Source organism: Petromyzon marinus, chromosome 39 (assembly GCF_048934315.1).
Source record: "Petromyzon marinus isolate PM22_M1 ecotype Great Lakes invasive population chromosome 39, UKy_Petmar_22M1.pri1.0, whole genome shotgun sequence".
Classification (NCBI taxonomy): Eukaryota; Metazoa; Chordata; class Hyperoartia; order Petromyzontiformes; family Petromyzontidae; genus Petromyzon; species Petromyzon marinus.
In genome coordinates this window covers 1936300-1958576 of record NC_133705.1, presented here as the reverse complement: position 1 = coordinate 1958576, position 22277 = coordinate 1936300, and the positions used below count along the sequence as shown (strand labels likewise).

The window sequence follows — 22277 nt, the reverse complement described above, 5'->3', positions numbered from 1 at the left end:
GACAGCCTTCTTTATGACCGTGTCTCGCCGGTGTTAGACGAGAGAACGGCAAAATTCGAACGGGACATCACCCATGCAACATGGCCACCGTGAAGTCCCCCATGCATCATGGTCACTGTGACGTCCCCCTTGAAACATGACCGTCGTGATGTCCCACCATTCAGCGTGGCCATCTTGACGTCACTCATTTCTGTTCTTACCTTGTGGCGATTTGCTGCGGATGGAGCCGGTGCGCGCTGAGGACAGCGCACTCCACGTGGTGCAAGACTCGCCGTTACTCCGAGCCTCTCCAGCTCGGCTGATCTACACACGCAAAGACAAAGGTCCACCACATGGGCTTGATTAAGATGTTGGAGCAAGTGCAGTGGGCGAGCACTGAGCCAGCATCTCTGACATCCTGGGCTCCACATTCAGGAGGGTCCTGCCGAGATGTTGCCAGTTCTCAGCGTTGGGATATTTGGCCAATATCAGTTGCCATGCTTGGATTTACAATGAAAGACGCGTGGATTTCGAGGTCACACGCAGGTCAATGGGATCGTTCAAACTGTTAAGAGGAGTGAGTGGGACTCGGGCCGGACGAGCCATGGCTAGGAGGGACAACAATGGCTCATGGTCAAGAATAATAATGGAGCGACAACTAAGGAACAGAACACATCAGAGAGGAGAGCCGCCAGAGAGATGGTGCGACGAAATCGGCGCTTGGCGGATTATTCCATCACAGGATGTGAGGGGTAGTAGGGTCTCAGGGAGGGACGCGTTCATCCATCATTGGATAGATAACAGCGCTGAAGATGCTCACGCGTAGTTGGGCACGTACACCAACAGGATCTCGGAGAGACACTCTGATAGACGCGCACACACTTAGGCGGGCAAGGAGAAGCACACCCAGGTATACAGATGACAGGTAGGCACACGCAGAGGGGAGAACACACGTCCACCCATACTTCACCACACGAGTCGAGGAACCACATGTACCTCCATGGTAGCAACTTGCAGACGAGGGTGCTCAGAGCTCACGGTGTCTCTCGCGCGGTCCGGGTATCTGCGTGGAGAGTGGCAGACAGAGGCGAGGGACACGCAGAGTTGAAGGGGCATGATACACCCACGTCTAAACCCACGTCACGTCACAATGGGGACTCTCATCAACACGGACTCACATCCTCACCAGTCACACACAATACGAAAAACACAAAAAACAACAACTGCCATTCGCCACTAAGTAGTGGTGATGTGACCACGGCGCCTGTACCAGGCCAGGTGCACTTTGAGACCACGTGAAGTGCCGAAGGCTCACTGACAGGTGGTCACAGGTCAGACCCAGGTGCCATGAGTTGTCTGACTGAGATGACTGTGCCAACTTGCTGCATTTTAGATGCCCGGCTCAAAGGTTGTTGTCGTGAGCGTTGCTCCTCTGTTCGGACACCACTACTAACACTACTCCTAACACCACCAACACCACCACTACGAACACCACCACTACGAACACCACCACTACGAACACCACCACTACGAACACCACTACTAACACCACAATTAACACCACGAACAAAGACAAAGATCCCCCGCATAGCCTTAACAGACTGTTGGGGCAAGTGCTGTCCGCGAGCACCTATGAAGGCCGGCACGGCACACGAGGGGGTGGGTGGCCAACACCACGCCCGGCCGCCTTTGTCTCCCCAGTGGCAATGTTTGCACCTCGCACCAGGTACTCATTTAAGGCTGAGTCGATCTAGGGTGAGGCCCAGGACCAGTTCAGATAATCGTCACCAATGTTGGCTGTGAGCGGGAATCAAACCCAGGTCGCCAGGTTCTTAGCGCAGCGCGCTAACCGCTACACTACCCCACTAACACCATCACTAACACCACTACTAACACCACCACCAATAATACCACCAACACTAACACCACCACTAAGACCACCACGAACACCACTACCAGCACCAATAATACCACCATCACTACCACCACCACGACTAACACCAGCAACAAAAATTCCACCATCACTAACACCAACAACAACAATCGCCATTCGCCACTAAGTGGCGGTGATGTCAGCACGACGCTTGTGCCAGGCCATGTGCACCTTGAGGCCACGTGAAGTGTCGAACGCCCGCCCGCTGGCAGGAGGTCACGGGGCAGACCCAGGTGCCACAGGTCGACTGACTGAGATGACTGGCTGATGCACCAACTGTGCCCCTTACTGTGCCAACTTGCTGTGCTTTAGCCATCCGGCGCTCTGCTCGTTGTTGTGAGCGTCGTTCCTGCGCTCTCTGTTGTTGTTGGAGGGCGACTGCCTCCAACTGCCCAGTAGCGTCCTTCACGAGCCTCTTCCACAGAGGCCGATCTTGACACAGCTGGTACCAGTTATAGGCAAGTCCACTCAGCTCCACATCCTGCTGTACCACATCATTCCATCTCTTCTCTAGCCCGTGCTGCGTCCGTTACGCCCCCTCGATCCGGCCAAATAAAAGCTGCTTGGGCATGCAGTGATTGGGCATGCGGGCTACCTGGCCCAGCCAAGGCAGCCTTGCCTGCCGGAGGAGCTCACTGATGGGGCTTTGTCCAGATCTTTCGAGGATTTGTGAGCTCCTCACACAATACAGCCTGGTTAAACCCAGGATTGATCGGAGGCAGGCCAGCCTCAACGTTTCTAACCAGCAAAGATGTTCCATTAGGGGGGTCCACGTTTCACAAGCATGGAGAAGGGAGGGAATGACTGTGGCTGAGAAGACCCGAAGCTTCGTGTAGAGCGACAGACCAGGTAGCTTCCACACAGCGTTACGCAACTGCTGAAAAGATAATGCCGCTCGACTGATTCGGAGTGAGACCTCTGCTGTTAAACCGGAGACGGTCATGAGCACACTGCCCAGGTATGGGAAACTTTCCACTCTCTCCACAACTGCCCCATCACCGATTGGGAGTTGTGGAGGTGGAGTGCCCGATGGTACAAAATACCCAGGCAGGTGCTTCGTTTTGGTGGGGCTGATGGTAAGGCCCCACCTCTTAGTGGCACACTCCAGTTTTAGCAGCAGCGCCTCCAACTCCTCCTCTGAGTGAGCCGCAATTATCACGTCATCGGCATACATAACGTGGTTGACCAATAGGGAGCCATCCCTTAACGGCATCCGGGCATTGATCAGCCTCCCACTGTATCTGTACCAGATGGAAATTCCTCCGGTACAGCTACTGAAGGCCTCACGAACTACGTGGTCGAAATAGATGTTAAATAATGTTGGAGCCAGAGGACATCCCTGTCGGACCCCAAGGTGAACAGGGAATGGCTCCGACTCCCGGCAATGTAGTTTTACCCGGGTCCGCTCACCATAATGAAGGTCCTTAAAGATCGTGAGCAGCGGGTCAAGGACTCCGAAAGCACGAAGAACCCAGAGCCCAGGCCTACTGATGGTGTCATAGGCCTTTACCAGGTCAATAAAGCAGAGATGTAGGTCTTGTTGGAATTCCCTACACCGCTGCTTTAGCAAACGGACAGAAAATATGGCATCTGTGCAGGACCACCCTTTCCTGAAACCACATTGGGGCTCCACAAGCCTCTCCTCAGCATGCCTGGTAAGGCAGTGTTGAATAATCCTTGCCAGGACCTTTCCCGGCACACTGAGGAGTGAGATGTCCCTGTAGTTGTTACAGTCTGTGCGGTCTCCCTTCTTAAAGATGGGGACCACCATGGCATCCGATCACCTCACTTACACCACCATCACTAATACCACCAACACCAACACCACCATCACTAACACCAGTAACACCACCACTATCACCACTACTAACAACCACAATCACTAACACCACCATCACTAACACAACTAACACCACCACCATCACGAGCACCCCCACCACTAATACCACCAACATTAACACCACCACTCCTCCCCCTGCCAGTATGGGACACCAAAGACAAAGATCCCCGTAGAGACTTAACAGGCTGTAGGGGCAAGTGCTGTTAGCCAGCAGTACGTATGAAGGCCGGCACGACACACGAGGGGGTTGGATTGCCAGCACCACGCCCGGCCGCCTTTGTCTCCCCAGTGGCGATCTTTACACACCACACCAGGTACTCATTCGAGGTTGAGTCAACCTAGGGGAGGCCCAGCACCGGTTCAGATAATCGTTACTGCTGTTGGCCTTTAGAGGGAATCCAACTCGGGGTCGCCGGGTTCATAGCGCGGCGCGCTGTCAGCTCTACGATCGTTCCACACACACACAGACTCACACAGAGACTCACACACACAGAGAGACTCACACAGAGAGTCTCACACACACAGAGACTCACACAGAGACTCACACACACACACAGACACAGAGACTCAGACAGAGACTCACACACACAGAGAGACTCACACAGAGACTCACACACACACAGAGACTCACACACACACACAGAGAGACTCACACATACAGATAGTCACACACACACACAGACTTACACATACAGAGAGTCACACACACGCAGAGACTCACACAGAGAGTCACACACACACAGAGAGTCTTACACACACACACAGACTCACACAGAGACTCACACACATACAGAGAGTCACACACACAGAGACTCACACAGACTCACACAGAGAGACTCACACACACAGAGAGACTCACACACACACAGAGAGTCACACACACACAGACTCATATAGATAGCCTCACACACACACAGACTCGCACAGAGAGACTCACACCACCACCGCCACCACTCACCCACAGCTCGGTTCCACTCCTGCTCTGGGGTCGGTCCGCGTCTCTCTAACGGCCAAACTGCCAGTGGGAAGCACGTGGCGCGAGACGCGGGGGTGGTCCAAGGTAACCACGCCCCCCGTGACGTCAGAGCCATGAGCTCCTCCCCCTCACACCTGAGCTCCTCCCCCCCTGCCCCCCCCCCTCGCGACCACGCCCCATGGTCCGCCATTTCCCTCCCCCTCACTACCCCCCTGCCCCCCCTGCCACTCCTCGTGACCCCCCTTCCCCCCCCCGCCCCTCCACATTCGCAACCCCCCATGCCCCCTCACAACCCCCCATGCCCCCCCTTTTTCTCCACCTAACGAACCCCCTCTATGCCCCCCCTTGCCCCCCCTGCCCTCCCCCTCGTGACCCGCCCCCCATGCCCCGCCCCCCTCCCCCGCTGCTACTTCCGCTTAGGCCGGGGCCGAGTGGAGGCGGCGCGCGCTGTGGATTGTGGGTGGCGAGCGGCTGATTTGGTTTCCCGCTCATGGCCACCGTAAGTGGCTCGCGAAAGCTTCTGAAGCGGCGGCTCGCTGGGCCCCCTCTACGTCGACTCAGCCTGAAGGTGAGAACCTCGCGCGGTGTGTCCACATCAGCAGTGGCGTCGGCGGCGGTGGGGGGAGACAGAGGAGGCGCCTGGCCCACAGCCGTCACGTTCTGCTGAGTTCACGGCGCTGCTTCAAGCAGAGCTCGGCCCTGCTGCTGCTGTTGAGAGGCACTCCCAGAGGGCCGTGTGGCTGATGGGAATTATAATTGTGGTTAAATTATAGTTGTGGTTACAGTTGTTGGTCGTGGTTATTGTTGTGTGGTTGTTATTGTGGTGGTTGTGCAGGTGGTGGCACACGAGTTAACCTATAGCACCAGGGTCTAGCCCTCCTCTTGTACCTAGCCAGGCAGAGCAGTCAACCCATGGCACCTGAGTCTGGCCCGTGACCTCCTCCTGAACTTAGCCTGGCACAGCCGTCAAACCTTGGCACCTGAGTTATTGTGGGAACATCACCGCCACGTAGTGGTGAATGGCGACTGTTGATGTGTGTGGGCTTGTGTGTGAGTATGATGGTGAATGCGTGAGTATGATGGTAAGTATCATGGTGAGTGTATCATGGTTAGTTAGTAATACTGAGTGTGAGTTTGACTAATTCTCCTCCCTCTCGCTGTCTCTGCTTTCCCCCCTAACTACCTCGCCTGGTGTACAGGAGGTTGTGGGTTCGACCCCGACCCTGATGCCTGCTGTATATTTGGAGTTTGCGTGTCTCTGTCTCTCCCCGTGGTCGTGTGGACTTTTTCTCCGGGTCCTCCGGTTTTTCCCTCCACATTTAGAAACATTCGTTTAAAGTTTTGACTTAAAACTTTAGTGACTGTGATGATGAGCCACTTCGTTGAGCTATCATTGGTGCCAAGTCGCTCCTGAAGAAGAGATGTTTAGCTCAGTGGACCTTAGTCTAGTTTCTCTCTCCTTCCCGAGCACAAAAACAAGCAGGAGCAGGGGTAGGAGCATTCTCCACTTAGTGGTGGTGACGACACCACGGCGCTTGTGCCAGGAAATGTGCACCACAGATATCCATCACTTAGAGACCCATAGAGTCATCACACATAGACCTATACACTCACCACGCACATACCCTCAGACTTGCACAGAGAACCATAGACTCATCAGACAGAGAACCACAGACTCAAACAGATCCACAGACTCTCACAGAGCCCTATAGACTCACCAAACAGAGACATAGACTCACCAGACAGATACCCATAGACTCAATCGTACCCATACTCACACAGAGACCCATAGACTCACCACAGAGACCCATAGACTCACCAAACAGACCCATAGAATCACCACATAGAGACCCATAGAGTCATACAAAAACGCATAGACTCATCACACAGAGAACCACCGAATCAAACAGACTCGCACAGAGCCCTATAGACTCATAAAACAGAGACACATAAACTCACCACACAGAGACCCACGGACTCTCACAGAAACCCATAGACTCACCACACACAGATCCATCGACTCACAGAGAGACCCAAGGGCTCGCGTGTGTGGTTATTTAGTTGAAGGTGGAGGGGGATTACCAACCCCTTGCACCCATCCAGAACTCCCTGTTGCCACTGTGTGGCTGCGAGGCGACGTGAGGTTTACAGCTGGTCAGGTTTGGCGCCCCCCCCCCCCCCCCCCCCAAATGGCATTTCTCACAACCACCGCCGCCTTATCGACCGTTGCCATTCGCCAATAAGTGACAGTGACGTCACCACGGCGCCTGTGCCAGGCCAGGTGCACTTTGAAGCCACGTGAAGTGTCGAAGGCTCGCTGACCGGAGGTCCTGGAACAGACCCAGGTGCCATGGGTTGGCTGACTGAGATGACTGGCAGATGCACCACCTGTTCCCTGTACTGTGCCAAATTGCTGCATATTCATCATCCGGTGTTCCGCGCGTTGTTGTGAGCGTCACTCCTCTGTTGTTGGTGGAGGGCGACTGTCTCCAACTGCCCAGTAGAAGCGTCCTTCACGAGCCTCCCTTGCAGAGGCCGATCCCGACACCGCTGGTACCAGTCGTCGGCAAAGCCCACTCAGCTCCACATTCTCCCGTACCGCATCAGTCCACCTCCACTCCAGCCCATGGCGTGCCCGCCCATCTACTCTCAACCACTTAAACCACATATTCGTTAACGATGCGCACCCTAATCTGCCACTACGGTTGTGTGCAGGGTGTTGTGATGTCACGTAGTACGACGTTTCTCCTGGTCCCCCCCCCCTCCGTTATAACGCGCCGTCTATCTATGGCCTCGTCGCATTGGCCTTCATGGACGAGTGGTGATGGTGAAAGATGATTCAGCGGTGGACACTCAATTACCGGGGCCCCATTTAACGTTCAGGTGACACGGGGCACGGTACGTGAAGAACCTTTTATCTGTCCTGTAAGCAGACTCCTCTGCGTGGGATATTTAACACCTCTTAATGCACAGACAACAGCCAACTCAGTCTTGCCTGCCGGAGGAGCTCGCTGATGATCGGACAGTGTCCAGATCTCTCAAGGATCTGTGAGCTACTCGCACACAAAGATCCCCCGTGTAGCCTTTAACAGACTGTTGGGGCAAGTGCTTTATAACATCATCAAAGGGGCGCTGCAATATGATGCAATCAAAATCACCGATCAGAGATTTTCCTATATATGGTCTTTGTTGATCGTGAATCGAGACTAATTGTATTGATTCCACTCAATCGATCCGGCAGCAAGCTCAAAATGTCCGATTTTATCTGCAATATTCTGCGTTTCACAGATCATTCAAACGAACGGTATTGATGCCCGATTTGTATGAGTGGGTGGGTGGCAGGGTGAGTGGGTTTGTGAGTGGGTGAGTGAGTGTGTGGGTGGCTTTAGTAGTTGAGCGGGTGGGTGAGTCAGATAATGAGGCGCCGCAGTGGCGAGATGTTAACTCCCTCGCCCAGAATACAAGATGTAATCAATTCGATCCCGACCCTGAAGCCTGTATATTTGGAGTTTTCATCTTCTTCCGTGGTCGCGTCGATTTTTTTGATTCCTTGGGGTTTGTTTTACACGTAGGCTTTCGCGACCAATATTATCCATAATAGAGGTTTTTTTTTGGGTTAGATCGCGTAAATATATAAATGTGTCGTTAAAACCCACCACCACCCGACACAGCCAACTAGTAAGGGTTGTCACGTAATCAGAACATTCCAATCTGTAACTAGTACAGCACACCGTTGTGTTGGAGAGTCAAGCCACAACATTTACAATCTGAGTACAACTTTTCGCCAGTAATTACAATAGGTTCATCAGGCGACAGCCAGATTTGTGGAGAAGTTAGTCTGTTTCGTTCCTTATAAAGAGGCATAGATGTGGTGACCACACTTTGGCGCTCTTGATGCAAAGTGGGGAGGGGGGGGGAGATTAATGAGTCAACGTACATTATGCATGCGCATTATGCGAACCCTTTGCGCTTGTCCTTCCGGTCCATTGTGTGCATTAGAATAGCCGGGTTTTCCCTCTGCATTTCAAATCAACATGCGTTTAAAGGATTTGAATGCAATAAATGTTTACGTGATAAGCCACTTCGTCGACCTATTATTTGTAACCAGGTCACTTGATATACCTCTGTGGGCCTTACCTGGTAAAATAAAAAAAATTGTTTAGTTTCAGTTTATTGGATGGTTGAGTGGGTAGGTGGGATTTTGAGTGCATGGGTGGGTCAGTTGGAGATTGAGTGGGTGTCAGGGTGAGTGGGTGGGTAAATTGGTGAGTGAGTGAGTGTGTTTGAGATCCAGTGGGTGGGTTTGTGAGTGGGTGGGTGAGTAGGTGGCTGAGCCAGAGAGTGGAGTGCCATGGTGGCGAGTTGTTAACTGCCTCGTCTTTTATAAACTAGGTCATGGGTTCGATCCCGACCCTGATGTCTGTATATTTAGAGTGAGTGGGTGTGTAGGTGGGTGCATAGATAAGTTCTTGAGTGAGTGGCTTGGTGTGTTGATGAGTCAGTGGGTTAGTGAGTGAGTGGGTTTGTGAGTGGGTGAGTGAGTGTGTGGGTGGCTTTAGTAGTTGAGTTGGTGGGTGAGTCAGATAATGAGGCGCCACAGTGGCGAGATGTTAACTCCCTCGCCCGGTATATTGGAGTTCGTAGGTTCCCCCCAACCCTAAAGCCTGTATACATTTGGAGTTTGCATCTTCTCCCCATGGTCAGGTGGAATTTTCTCCGGGTTCTCCGGGTTGTCCCTCCGTATTTAGAAACATGCATTTATAGAATGTGACTGCTATAACGTTCTACGTGAAAAGCCACTTCATTGAACTGTTATTTGTCGTCACGTGGCTTCTGAAAAATATCTATTTTGCTGTGGGCCTGACCTGGTAAAATATAAAAAAAAATATTCAAAATTTAGTTTAGTGTGTGGATCATTGGGTGGGTGGATGAGTGGGCAAGTGCATGGGTGAGTGCCTGGGTGGGTTTATGGGTACTGAGTGGCTGGGTGAGTCAGTGCCTGGATGCATGTGACGGTGGGTGTTTAAGTGAGTGGGTGACTGTGTGGGTTAGTGGGTGGGAGAGTCATATAGTGGGGGGCCACAGTGGCGATATGTTAACTACCTTGCCTCGTATACAGAAGGTTGTGGGTTCGATCCTGACCCTAATGCCTGTATATTTCCCTCCACATTTAGAAACATGTATTTAGAGGAGTTGGTTGCTATAAATGTATACATGATAAGCCACTTTTTTGAGCTATAATTTTTGGCGATGGTGCTTCTGAAAACGATATTTATAGCTCGGTGGGCCTGACCTGGTAAAATAAACCTGGTTGAGTTAGTGGGTGGTTGAGTTAATGGGTGGTTTAATTATTGGGTGGCTTTATTATTGTTTGGTTGAGTGATGGGTGGGTGGATGATTAGTTATTTGGGTAGTGGGTGATTTGGTGAGTCGGTGAGTGGCTGAGGGAGTGGGAGGTGGTTGGGTGAGTGTGTGGGTTAGAAATGGAGTGGGTGGCAGGGTGAGTGGATGTGTAAGTGGGTGAGTGAGTAGGTGCGTGGCTGGGTAATTAGGTGAGTGGCTCGGTAAATTATTGAGCAGCTGGGCGAGTAGGTGAGTGTATGGGTGAGTGTGGGTGGGTATGTGGTTGGGTGAATGAGTGTGTGGGAGGGAGGTTAGGTGGGTAGTGGGTGGGTTATACATTGAGTGAGTGCGTTAGTGACTGGGTGAGTGAGTGGGCAGGTGGGTGGGTGAGTGAGTGGGCAGGCGGGTGGGTAAGTGGGTGGGTTAGCAATTGAGTGGCTCGGTGAGTGAGTGCTGGGTCGGTGAGTGGGTGAGTAGGTGAGTGTGTGGGTGTTAGTTAGTGGGTGGGTGATTGATGGGGTGGGTGTGTGAGTGAGCAGATGGGTGGGTGGGTTGGTGAGTGCATGAGGGAGTAAGTGGGTGGTTGGGCGAGTGCATAAGTGAGTGGGTGTGTGTAGATTAGTTTGGTATGAGATTGAGTGGGATGCTGGGTGAGTGGTTGGGAAGATAGGTGGGCACGTTAATGAGTGAGTGGGTGGGTAAGCGGAGGGGTGAGTGACGGGTTGGGTGAGTGAGTGAATGGGTGAGTGACGGCTGGGTGGGTAATTTAACATGGGAAGTTGAGTGGGTAAGTTAGCGTGTAAGTGAGTGGATGGTTGAGTCAGAGAGTGAGGCGCCAAGGTGGTGAGATGTTCACTATTTTGCCTAGTATACAGGAGGTGGTAGATTCGATCCCGACCCTGTCGCCTGTATATTTGGAGTTTGCAAGTTCTCACCCGTGGTCGCCTGGATTTTGTTCTAGAACCTCAGGTTTTTCCCTCTGCATTTAGAAGCAACACGCGTTTAGAGGATTTGGCTGCAATAAATGTATCTGTGATAAGCCACTCGTATATCTATCATTTGTAGCCAGGTCTATTCTGAAAAGGATCTATATAGCTTAATGGGCCTTGCCTGGTGAAATAAAAAGTAAATTTCAGTTTAAAGCTTTCATGACTGCAAGGATTCATCTTCTTGGTTCTTTCGGTAAAGTCACGTAGAATGGGAATAAAATAATAAAATAAAATAAGACAATAAAATTCTCACGACGTTTTGGCCACAACACAAGTGGCCTTCTTCAAGTGAAGAGACAGGTCTGTCCGGAAGACAGAGCTTGAATGAACGCTGACATGCAAGGACCGCGTCTATTAAGCTGTGTGGGCGGAGTTAAAATATGAATTTGCATGTTACCTGCATCACCTCCGGAGAGGCGGAGGGAGGGCGCTGGGAACACAGGCAGAGAGGAAACAAGAAAAGGGGCAAGTGCAACAGCCAAGGTGCGCTGTTGTGTCCTGAGTTGCCTTATGACTATGCTGTAAACTGGACTACTATATAATACAATAGTATACCTTCCAATCTAAACTACATGGTATAACATCATATCATAGACAAATTCCACTTTTGAATTATACAATGCGTTACTTTACACTACCCTATACTTTAGATTATAAACTATTAGACTTGTGATATTACACTATGTCTTATTTTATGAACCCAACTATATACCACACTGATGTATATTCATTGTGCAATTACGATGCTATATATTGCCTTATGAGTTATGTTAAACATTACAATGTTATACTATTAATTATTATACTACATGTTGTAAACCATACCATTGACCGTGGTGTGAGAAGTATTAAGAGGCAGTGCCAGCGAAAGGGCTGCGGTCTGAAAATCACCATAAAATACAATCAATTAAGAACCGAAATGGTTTAAAACATCTTTCCAATGGTTACTAAGCCAGAATCCATCTTCTCGGTTGAAATTGTCTCTGTGCTTGTATATGTGGATGGCCTCATGAACGAATCTCTCATGGTAGCCGGTTGGCTTGCAAAGAACCTCCGTCTTGGAGAAGTCAATGTCATGTGAGCCCACTGAATTATAACAGTGATCTGCCACGGCAGAGGAGTTCGTCCTACCGTGTTTCAAGTCTGCTTTATGTTCGCGGATGGGGTCCCATATATGTCGCATGGTTTCTTCAATGTAGCTGCTACCACAGAGGCACTTTAGTTTGTAAACGCCCGGGTACTGTATGTCTGGAACCACATCCTTTACAGATGGAACCATATCACGGATTTTTTGTACTGTGTTGAATCGGACCTGGATCTTGTGTTTATTCAGGATTTTGGAGATATTTTTGTGACCCCCGCAATTTACAGTGAGGGAAAAAAGTATTTGATCCTCTGCTGATTTTGTACGTTTGCCCACTGACAAAGAAATGATCAGTCTATAATTTTAATGGTCGGTTTATTTGTGGTGAAGGTTGTTTTGAAAACGAGCTATGTAGCTCATTGGGCCTCACCTGGTAAAATAAACATCATTTAGTGTGTAGGTAAGTGAGCGGTGTGTGAGTGAGTGCATACGTGTGTAGGTGAGTGGGCGGTGGGTGAGTGAGATATTGGGTTAGAGATATAGTAGTGGGTGGCTTGCTGAGTGGGTGAGTGGCTCGGTGGTTAAGTTAGTGGTGGTTGAGGTAGTGGGTGGTTTAATTAATAGGTGATTTAGTTTGTGAGTGGTTGAATTATTGGGTGGTTGACTGATGGGTGGGTGAATAATTCCGTGGTAATGGGTGAGTAGATGAGTGGGCGGGTGGTTGGGTGAGTGGGGGATTAGAAATTGAGTGGATTGCAGGGTAAGTGGATGTGTAAGTGGGGTGGGTAAGTAGGTGAGTGGCTGAGGGAGTGGGCAGCTGGTTGGGTTAGTGGGTGGGTTAGAAATTGAGTGGGTGGCAGGGTCAGTTGATGTGTAAGTACTGGGTGAGAAGGTGAGTGGCTCATTGAGTAAGTGAGTGGATGGGCGAGTAGGTGAGTGGATGGATGAGGGAGTGAGTGGGTGGGTGAATTAGTGGGTGGGTGAGTGGATGTTTGGGTGGGTGGATGAGTGAGTGAGTGTGTGGGTGAGTGAGTGAGTGTGTGGGTAGGTGGTTAGTTGGTTAGTGTGTGGGTTAGAAGTTGAGTGGGTTAGTACCTGAGTGAGTGAGTCGGCGGGTGGGTTGGTGAGTTCGTTGTTGGATGAGTGGGTGAGTATTAGTGGGTAGGTATGTAGGTGAGTGATTGACTGTGTGGATGGGTGAGTGAGTGAAGAGATGGGTAGGTGGGTTGGTTGGTGGGTGCGTGAGTGAGTGAGTGAGTAAGTGGGTGCGTGAGTGCATAAATGGGTAGGTGAGTGAGTTAGTGGGTATGAGATTGCGTGGGTGGTTGGGTGAGTGGTTGAGAATTAATTTTGATGAGTTAGTGGGTGGGTGAGTCGGTGAGTGAGTGGTTGGGTTAGCGTATGGGTAGGTGAGCAAGTGGTTGGGTGAGTGTGTGGGGTAGTGAGTGATTGAATAAGTGGGTGAGTGAGGGGCTGGGTGGTTGGCTTGGGTAGTGAGATTGTGGGTGGGTAAGTGAGTGGGTGAATGGGTGTATTGGTCGGTGAGTGTGTGAGTAAGTTAGTCGGCACGTGATTGAGCGGGTGGCTGGCTGAGTGCGGGAGAAGATGGGTGGGTGAGTTAGTGGGTAGGTGAGTTGGTGCGTGGTTGGGTGAGTGAGGGGGTGGTTGGGTGAATGGGGGAGTGACTGGTGGGTGGGTAAGTTAATGTGGGAGGTTGAGTGGGTGAGTTAGTGTGTAATTGGGTGAGTGGGTCAGAGAGCGGGGTGCCACTATGGTGAGATATTAACTACCTCACTGAGTATACAGGAAATCGTGTATTCGATTCTGACCCTGCTGCCTGTATATTATGAGTTTTAATGTTTTTGCCTGTGTCCTCGTGGATCTTTCTCCCGGTCCTCCAGATTTATCCCTCCGCATTTAGAGTCAAGATTTGTTTAGAAGATTTGGCTGCAATGAATGTCAGCGTGATCAGCCACTTCGTTCACGTATCAGTTGTAACCAGATCACTTCTAAAATGGTTTATATAGCTCTGTGGGGCTTACCTGGTAAATGACAAAATAGTTTAGTTGTAGTTTATTGGATGGGTGATTGGGTAGGTGGGTAGTTCGGTGCGTGGGTGGGTTAGAGGTTGAGTAGGTGGCAGGATGAGTGGGTGGGTGAGTAGATAAGTGGCTGGTGAGCATGTGGGTGGGTGAGTGCGTGAGTTATAGATTAAGTGGGTGGATGGGTCAGTGTGTGATTTGGGGCGTGAATAGGTGAGTGGGTGGGTTAGTGGAGTGTTGAGTGAAGTGGGTCGTTGAGTTAGTGAGTGGGGGGTATGCAGGTGGGTTCGTAGGTAAGTGCTTAAGTGAGTGGCTGGGTGTGTTGATGAGTGAGTGGGTTTCGCGATTGAGTGGGTGCCAGGGTGATTGGGTTCATGAGTGCTTGGCTGGGTGTTTGAGTGGGTGGGTGGGAGGCTGAGTCAGAGTGGAGCGCCAGGGTAGCGGAATGTTAACTCCCTCGCCATTTGTATAGGACATCGTGGGTTCGATCCCGATCGTGACGCCTGTATATTTGGAGTTTGCATGTTCTCCCTGTGGTTGCATGGATTTTTCTCTGGGACCTCCGAGTTTTTCATGCATATTTAGAAATATACATTTAGAGGCTTTGGCTGCTATAAATGTCCACGTGATAAGCCACTTCTTTGAGCTATCATTTGTTTGCCACGTCGTTTCCGACAAGGATCTGTATAGCTCAGTGGGCCTTACCTGGTGAATTTAAAATAATTCAATTGTAGTTGAACTATTTTAAGTGAATAGGTGGATGAGTGGGTCGGTGGGTTGGTGAGTGGCTGGTTTAGTAAGTGAGAGGTTGGATGAGTGGGTGGGTGGTTGAGTTGTTGGTTTAGAAATTCAGTACGTGGCAGGGTGAGTGAGTGGGTGGGTGGTTGAGTTGTTGGTTTAGAGATTCAGTACGTGGCAGGGTGAGTGAGTGGGTGGGTGGCTTTACGAGTAGGTGGGTGGGTGGATAAGTCAGAGAATGGGGCGCCATGGTGGCTAGGAGATGTTAACTACCTCGCCTGGTATATTGAACTTCGTAGGTTCGATCCCGACCTTGACGCCTGCTGTATATTTGAAGTTTGCATGTTTTCCCCGTGGTCGTGCAGGTTTTTCTCCAGTTTCTCCAGTTTTTCCCTGCACATTTAGAAACATGAGTATTTTGAGCATTTGGCTGCTATAAATTTCCATGTGATAAGCTACTTCGTTAGGCTATCATTTGTGGCCAGGTCGGTTCTGAAAAATAGCTCTTGTAAAATAAAAAATGGTTTCATTTATAGTCTACATAGGATTGACTTCCCAGGAAGTAACACACATTGTATAAACCCCAGAAGAATATTGTTTTGAGTCACCCAAACCAGAATGTGAACTGATATATTCGTATTTTCCAGCGAGGTTCTCAGCCACAGACCACCTGGACAAATATGATGTAGTTTAGGTTGCATATGAATTATTACTTGGGGTTTGTTGACATGATAAAGTTAATGTTTTCTTTGACAGGTCTATTGTGTTGTACACTCTGACAGGGGCTCAGGCTTGTTGGGGCAGCATCTGGCTGAAATGCACCTTCACAACAGGAAGATTGGAGAGAGGCTTCACAAGGAAGAGAAAACTATCGGTATTGAATCATGAAAATGTAAAACATGTGTAAAACTAGGCCCACTGATCCAACCCTAGCATCATGTCAACTATGTATTATGTTGACATTCCTTCGCACTGAGAGTAGGCATGCTAATCGGATCTAATGAATATGTGTAAACAAACACACATTTCATACAGCTGTTTATTAATCGTAAAAATCAAGCGATTGAGCTGGTGAATGAGATAGACACATGCTGTCATTATTTCATACATGAACACAACCAGCCAGCCAGCGGTCATGATTTTCCACACCTAATCACATTCATCTCTTTGTTTTAGCCATCTTTGTGATGAAGGGAACTGTATTGTTCATGTGTGTGCAATGTACTTTTCAGAATATGAATTATGTTGGGTAATATATGAATTATGGCTATTAAAAGTATCTGTATTTAAGTCCATCAGGGCAAACTCTTCTGCAAAGGAGACTTAGAGCATTCAACATTGCGTCCCTTTATATTTTTGCTAATCGCAATTTTTTTCGATTTAAAGCTTTCATGACTGCAGGGATTCATATTCTTGGTTCTTTCGGTAAAGTCACGTGGAAAGGAAATAATAAAATAATACAAATAAAACATATAATAAAATTTTCACGAAGTTTCGGCCACAACGCAAGCAGCCGTCCTCAGGTGAAGAAACAGAGCTGTTGGAAAGACAGCGTCTTAATGAACACTGCCCAGTGTTCACTGCCCAGTGTTCATTAAGACGCTGTCTTTCCGACAGCTCTGTTTCTTCACCTGAGGACGGCTGCTTGCGTTGTGGCCGAAATGTCGTGAGAATTTTATTATATTATGTTTTATTTGTATTATTTCCCTTCTACGTGACTTTGCCAAAAGAACCAAGAATATAATCGCAATATGTTCAGGAGATAAATGTCAAGGTCTGCTAGCCAAAAGAAGGCTTTAGGAGAGAGTTCATGTAGTTTTGCTATTCATTCATTAAAGGGCAATACAGTAAATGCTAAAATAAATGTTTCCAGCTAATTTTTTTATATACGCCAGATTTACAAGTCTGTAATGTACAGAAAATACCATGGTTGGCCAGACCATTGCTCGGCATCTGCATGTGGCTCCTGGGCAGTTCAAGTGTGGCTCTGCAGAGGCGCTGCTAATTTGTAACTCTTCAATTTAACTTTATATGAAGTGAGAACAATCTGGTATCGGAGGCAGGCCATGAGTACTCTCAGGGCACTCAGATTTCTAAACTCAAAATTCCACAGCCAGTCGACACGAGTCAAATTCTGTATGGCTAATCTTTATCTCTTGTGGCTCCCGCGGCCATCTGAAGATTATGGTATGCTGCTGGTAGGGTCAGGAAAGTTGGTCACCCTTGGTATATATCTGTATATGCGTTGATGATTTTGTGCAATGTTCAGCTGCTCCGTCACGACAGGGGTCCCAGTCAGTTTGACACTGCTAAATTAAGATTCTCATGTGCTTTACAGATTTTGATAAAAATTTCAGTCTTGAATTTCTCCCAACAGGTATGGACTCTGGGCAGGAGGATGTAGAGTATGTGGGTTTCATACGGCTATATGCTGTGGTTACATTCCACATGTGATCTCCGCTTTAAAGTCATGAAACTGGTTGTAGCCCATTTAAATTTTAATATACCCGTTTAACACGTAGGCTTTCGCGGCCAATATCATCCATAATATCGTTTTTTTTTTGGGTTAGATTGTTGAAATATAAATTTGTCGTTAAACCCGCCACCACCGACACAGCCAATTCGTAAGGTTTGTCACATAAACAGAACATTCCAATTCGTGAAGGGCTCACAAGTGACATCATCACATCTATCCCTCCAAGGAATGAAACAGGAGGATTTCTCTACGAATTTGGCTGTCCACCTAATGATGATAGTTGTTATTACTGGCGAAACGTCATACTCAGATTGTAAATGTTGTGGATTTTCCCTCCAACACTTCGGTTTACTGTACTAGTAGCGGATTGGCATGTTCCGTTTACGTGACAACCTTACTAATTGGCTGTTAGGTGGTGCTAGGTTTAACGGCTCATTTATTTTTATGCGATCTAACCCAGAAAAAACTATATTATAGATTTAATATACCCTTTTGTTGAAGGACAGCCTGGGTGACCAAAGTTTTATAGGAACGGCAATAATATTCTTAGTTTTTTCGGTAAAGTCATGTTATTTTGTTGTTTCTCTTCAACGTGACTTTACCGAAAAAACTAAGAATATGAATTACTGCAGTCACGAAAGCTTTAAATCAAAATTTAACGGCAATAATGTTTACTTGATTAAATTAGTTTTATCATGGAGCGGTGAAATCAGCTGTTGTTCAGATGTCAGTCTAATTAGTATTACATCGTAGAAATATGAGAGTCCTTTGTGTAATAGTCTATTAACCACTGATGATGGTAACATTGGTTTAAGGTTACATTTTAAGAAGAACTAGATTGACTTACATTTTATCTTGCATAAGTACACAAATTTATAAAACAATATATTTGATTAAAGAATGCATATATTTTCTTCCATTGCACACAGTTGTACCATTGATAACAGGGCAAACAGTTACAACTGACATCACCAGATGTCACTCAAGTTCCCTGAGAGATCGATCTTGCATAACCAGTGTTCACATAATCAGTTATGTTTTCGCTAATTACCAATTACACTCAGCCGGGTATGACAGACTTGTATGAATGTATGTTGAACTTCCTTTCCACCGTACATAGCCAACCGTGCTAAGCGGAGGTGCAGGAATTAAGCGCAGAACCTATCGTTAGGATCAATGCTGTTGTAATTTTTTATGAGGATATCAATTGGTGGCTAAAATGAGATGTTCAAAGACTACAGCATGATAATCGGTACATAACATGAGTGTCGAATTATGTCTTAAGAATTACCCAGCCATTTGTACGTAAAATTCAACGTTTCTGGGTGACATCTTAAGTCCGTGTTCTTCATTGCAAGGCCCGCGGGCCGGTGGCAGTCCCTGGTGTCCTTTTTACTGCGACCCCTGACGTGCAGTCCCCGACAATACACACAAGTGAAAACACCCCATCATGCTGTCAAACCCCCCAATGGTTTCAAATGTGAGATGGCTCTTTCACTGATAATGTCTTATTCGCGAAAGTGGCCCCCCTCCGAAAATGAGTGAATATCACTGTTTTAGGTCAAGGATTGGCCAAATAAAGTAGGTATTATTTGCTTATGTTTTTAAATGTCTGTAATAAAACTATATTTATGCCACCAGCTGAATGAGTGGCAGGAGGACTGGGTGACGTTCTTCTCACGGCAGCGACTGCAGCTTCAGCTGGACATGATAGAGAAGGACTACGGTGAACGGGAAACCCGCGAGCTCTGGTCTCGGCTTCAGGTTCGTAAGCCGTTTCACTCTCGCCCTTAACCCTTTACCGTTCCGAGACGACTGCTCATTTCAGAATGGGTCTCGTTCACCACCGAATCTCGGAACGCGCAAGCGGTTCAGCTGTAATTTTATTTAGAGAGGCATAGCGCCGTTGTTTTTAAAGACATTGTACACGCCACAGAGCACCGTAGCGACAGGACAGCACTCTATTATAGCTGGTACCAAACTGTGCTACACACCTTCCCGCACGGCCTTGTGGGATCCTCGGTACCGATAAAGTTATTTAATATTTACTTCCTATTACGTTCCGATGACGTACACGAGATTCAGCGGTGAATGGGATGCACCCCGCAACTTGCAGTCATCTCGGAGCAGGAAAGAGTTAATACATGCAGCAGTGTAGTTCATCATGTGCACAAAGGTAAAGTGGTGTTTCACACGCAGGCTTTCGCGACCAATATTATTCATGATAAAGTTTTTTTTGGCTTAGATCGCGTAAGTGTAAATGCGTCGTACACCCACATCCACCCAACACAGCCCATTAGTAATGTTTCTGACATGAACAGAACGTGCCATTTATGTTATTGCTCGGCACTCTGGTGTGTTAGAGAGGAAACGCAGAACATTTTCAAACGAGTACGACCTTTAGCTGGTGATTACAACCAGCATCATCAAGCAATTGCCAGAAGCGTTCTGACTTCTGGCAATTGCCTAATGGCAATTGGAGTGGGTGTACGACGCATGTAAATTTATGCGATCTAACTCGAAAAAAATGTTATTATGAATAAAATGGTGTTGTTTTTTGCGTGGTGTGCAGCTTCGGTTGGGGGATTTTTTCCGGGACGTAGAGGTGGTTCCGGCACTGCTCCACGGTGACCTATGGACTGGGAACGCTGCAGAGATAAATGAAGGGCCCGTCATCTTTGACCCAGCCTCCTTCTATGGGCACTCGGAGTACGAGCTTGCCATCGCTGGGTAAGAAAAAACTACAAACAACCAAAACAATAGCAGCAACTGCCGTTCACTGCCCTGTCTGTGGCATGCAAGGTTCATTCGTATAACCTCAGTGTGGCAAGGGCTGGCTCATTAAATAAATAACAGAGACCAGGTAGAGTTGTGGTTGAGATGTCTACATGCTGAGGTCTCCACCCTCTCTATTTGCTAACTTACAAAGATTCATCCTTCCTTGCTAAGGCTTTTTGGGCAAATCCTGTTAAAGCTGATACGGTGCACAAAACAATAGTGGAACGATAAAACTCTTACTTATCCACGGCACTTGAGGATGCTTGAATGTTCCAAAAACACAGTTTGTCGAACAAGGAACCCCTGGTTCAGAGACAAGTTGCCACTGATGTGCTTTACCAGAAATCCAAGCTGAAGATAATTCATTACACGTCAAATGGAATTCAAACCCTCAGAGCTGGGATATGCTTCAGTGAACAAAAACACATTTGACATGATGTTTACTGTGCAGCCATTGGTGACCAAGTTGAGACCACAGCATTCCTGCCCTCAATTCGCAGGAACGTTTGTTGATAGATGGCTCACTGAATTTTGAACGGAGGACCTCAATGGCATTGGGTCGGTGCTCTGACATTGAAATTAACCTCGAGCCACTCAATTTTCTGCATTACGTTGAATTTGTGAAAATGTTGTTCATTGTTATGTTGTTCGTGCTGGAACAGCAGCATTGTAAGATTTTGAATGTTTGGTGTTGTTTGGGTACAGGATGTTCCAGGAGCTTTAGCTCCACGCTTCACTCATCCTACCACGCTCTCATCCCAAAGTCACAAGGCTTCGGCAAGAGCCAGAAGCGCTAGCAACTCTTCCACTACCTGAACCACTGGAATCACTTTGGGACAGGATACCGAGGGTCATCCATCTCCACCATGCGCAGTCTCCTCAAGTGAATGAACGGTGCAGGAAATCGTGGGCTATGGTGTATGACTATAAAAATTCTTATCGGCCATGATATACATTGTTGAATAAAGGCCTTCCCTAAGCCACCACTAAATCTCACGAAACTTGTCCATTTAAATGCTGTGCAATGCCCTAGGCATTCCACGTGAGTGTGACCGGGGGTCCCTTTGTTCCACATCCTGGCCGTGATCTCCACGCGAAAACTGGGTCAGTTAATGTCCGAATCAGAATCTTTAATTAGGCTGGACGAATCTGATGAGCTATGAAGCTCTTTTTTTCACATATGTCCAGTCAGGGCGAGTCAGAAAGTTACAACAACAAACAACAGTACAAACAGATGGGAGGGCAAAGTAAAGGAATGCGAAGCAAATTTTGACTTAAAACTTTCGTGACTGCAGGAAATCATATTCTTGGTTCTTTCGGTAAAGTCACGTAAACAACAAACAAAAACAATAAAATAAAGATCGCTTGTGTTGCGATTGAAACGTCCTGGGTTTTTTGCTTTTATTATTTTCAATTGATTTTTTGGGGGTTATTTATTTTCTTATTTTTTTATTTCATTTGAATTTTATTTCTTGTTTTCTATTTACGTGACTTTACCGAAAGAACCAAGAATATGAACGCTAAGCAAGTCATGAAATAAAAATATATAAGAGTTCAAATTGCATTAGTGCATCAATTCCTGCCAAATTTTTTTATCACCAAATGCCATTTTGGGCAATGCAGCATAACAAAAACAATCCCAGATGTTTGGCTAGTACCAGTTACAGTGTATGTTTTTGTTGTTGTTTTGCTATGGGAGTAAACCCATGCAGAGAAAGGGACCAGAATTAGGAAAGCGAAGCCAGGCACTCCTTCAGAAGATGCCATGCACGGGCGTGTCCACTGCACCACCCTGACGCCCAAACAAATGGAATTCAAATAATCTACAATACTGGCAAATAAACCCTATTAGTATCAACCGAATGTCTGGACAATCTGACCCCCTCTACACAAGCAACAGCTGAGAGTCAACGCTGTGATGTTGTGCGATTGGTGCAAGCGACCCATCGTTGTGTTTTAATGTTGAGCGGTTAAACTTGCACTGTTGTGGGGTGAGGTCAAGGCCGATGGCTGCTTCCAGCGGTGTCAAGATGAGCGTTTTGAAGAGGCTCGCGAAGGATGATACTTGGCAGTTGGGTGCAGTCTCCCTCCATTAACAA

At 47.9% G+C, this 22277-nt stretch overlaps 1 protein-coding gene across 2 annotated transcripts; it reads left to right on the top strand.

Annotated features, from left to right (window-relative positions):
- The first annotated feature begins 5133 nt into the window (after nt 1-5133).
- On the top strand, nt 5134-22036 carry LOC142930452 (fructosamine-3-kinase-like). 2 transcript variants are annotated; one of them, XR_012946386.1, is made up of 4 exons: nt 5134-5296; nt 15707-15798; nt 19042-19164; nt 19973-22036. XR_012946386.1 is itself a non-coding variant. In XM_076072807.1 (3 exons), exons 1-3 carry the CDS (start codon nt 5219-5221, stop codon nt 20132-20134), a joined length of 363 nt encoding a protein of 120 aa, XP_075928922.1. In that variant the 5' UTR covers nt 5159-5218; the 3' UTR covers nt 20135-22036. The 2 variants fall into 2 exon arrangements, 1 of the variants encoding a protein (XP_075928922.1); XM_076072807.1 differs by lacking the exon at nt 15707-15798 and having other exon boundaries at nt 5159-5296.
- Nucleotides 22037-22277: the final 241 nt, after the last annotated feature.

Coding starts and splice junctions, on each gene's coding strand:
- LOC142930452 (XM_076072807.1), top strand. CDS start 5,219: ATGGCCACCGTAAGTGGCTCGCGAAAGCTTCTGAAGCGGCGGCTCGCT. Junction 5,297..19,041: donor TACGTCGACTCAGCCTGAAG/GTGAGAACCTCG, acceptor TTATGCCACCAG/CTGAATGAGTGGCAGGAGGA. Junction 19,165..19,972: donor AGCTCTGGTCTCGGCTTCAG/GTTCGTAAGCCG, acceptor CGTGGTGTGCAG/CTTCGGTTGGGGGATTTTTT.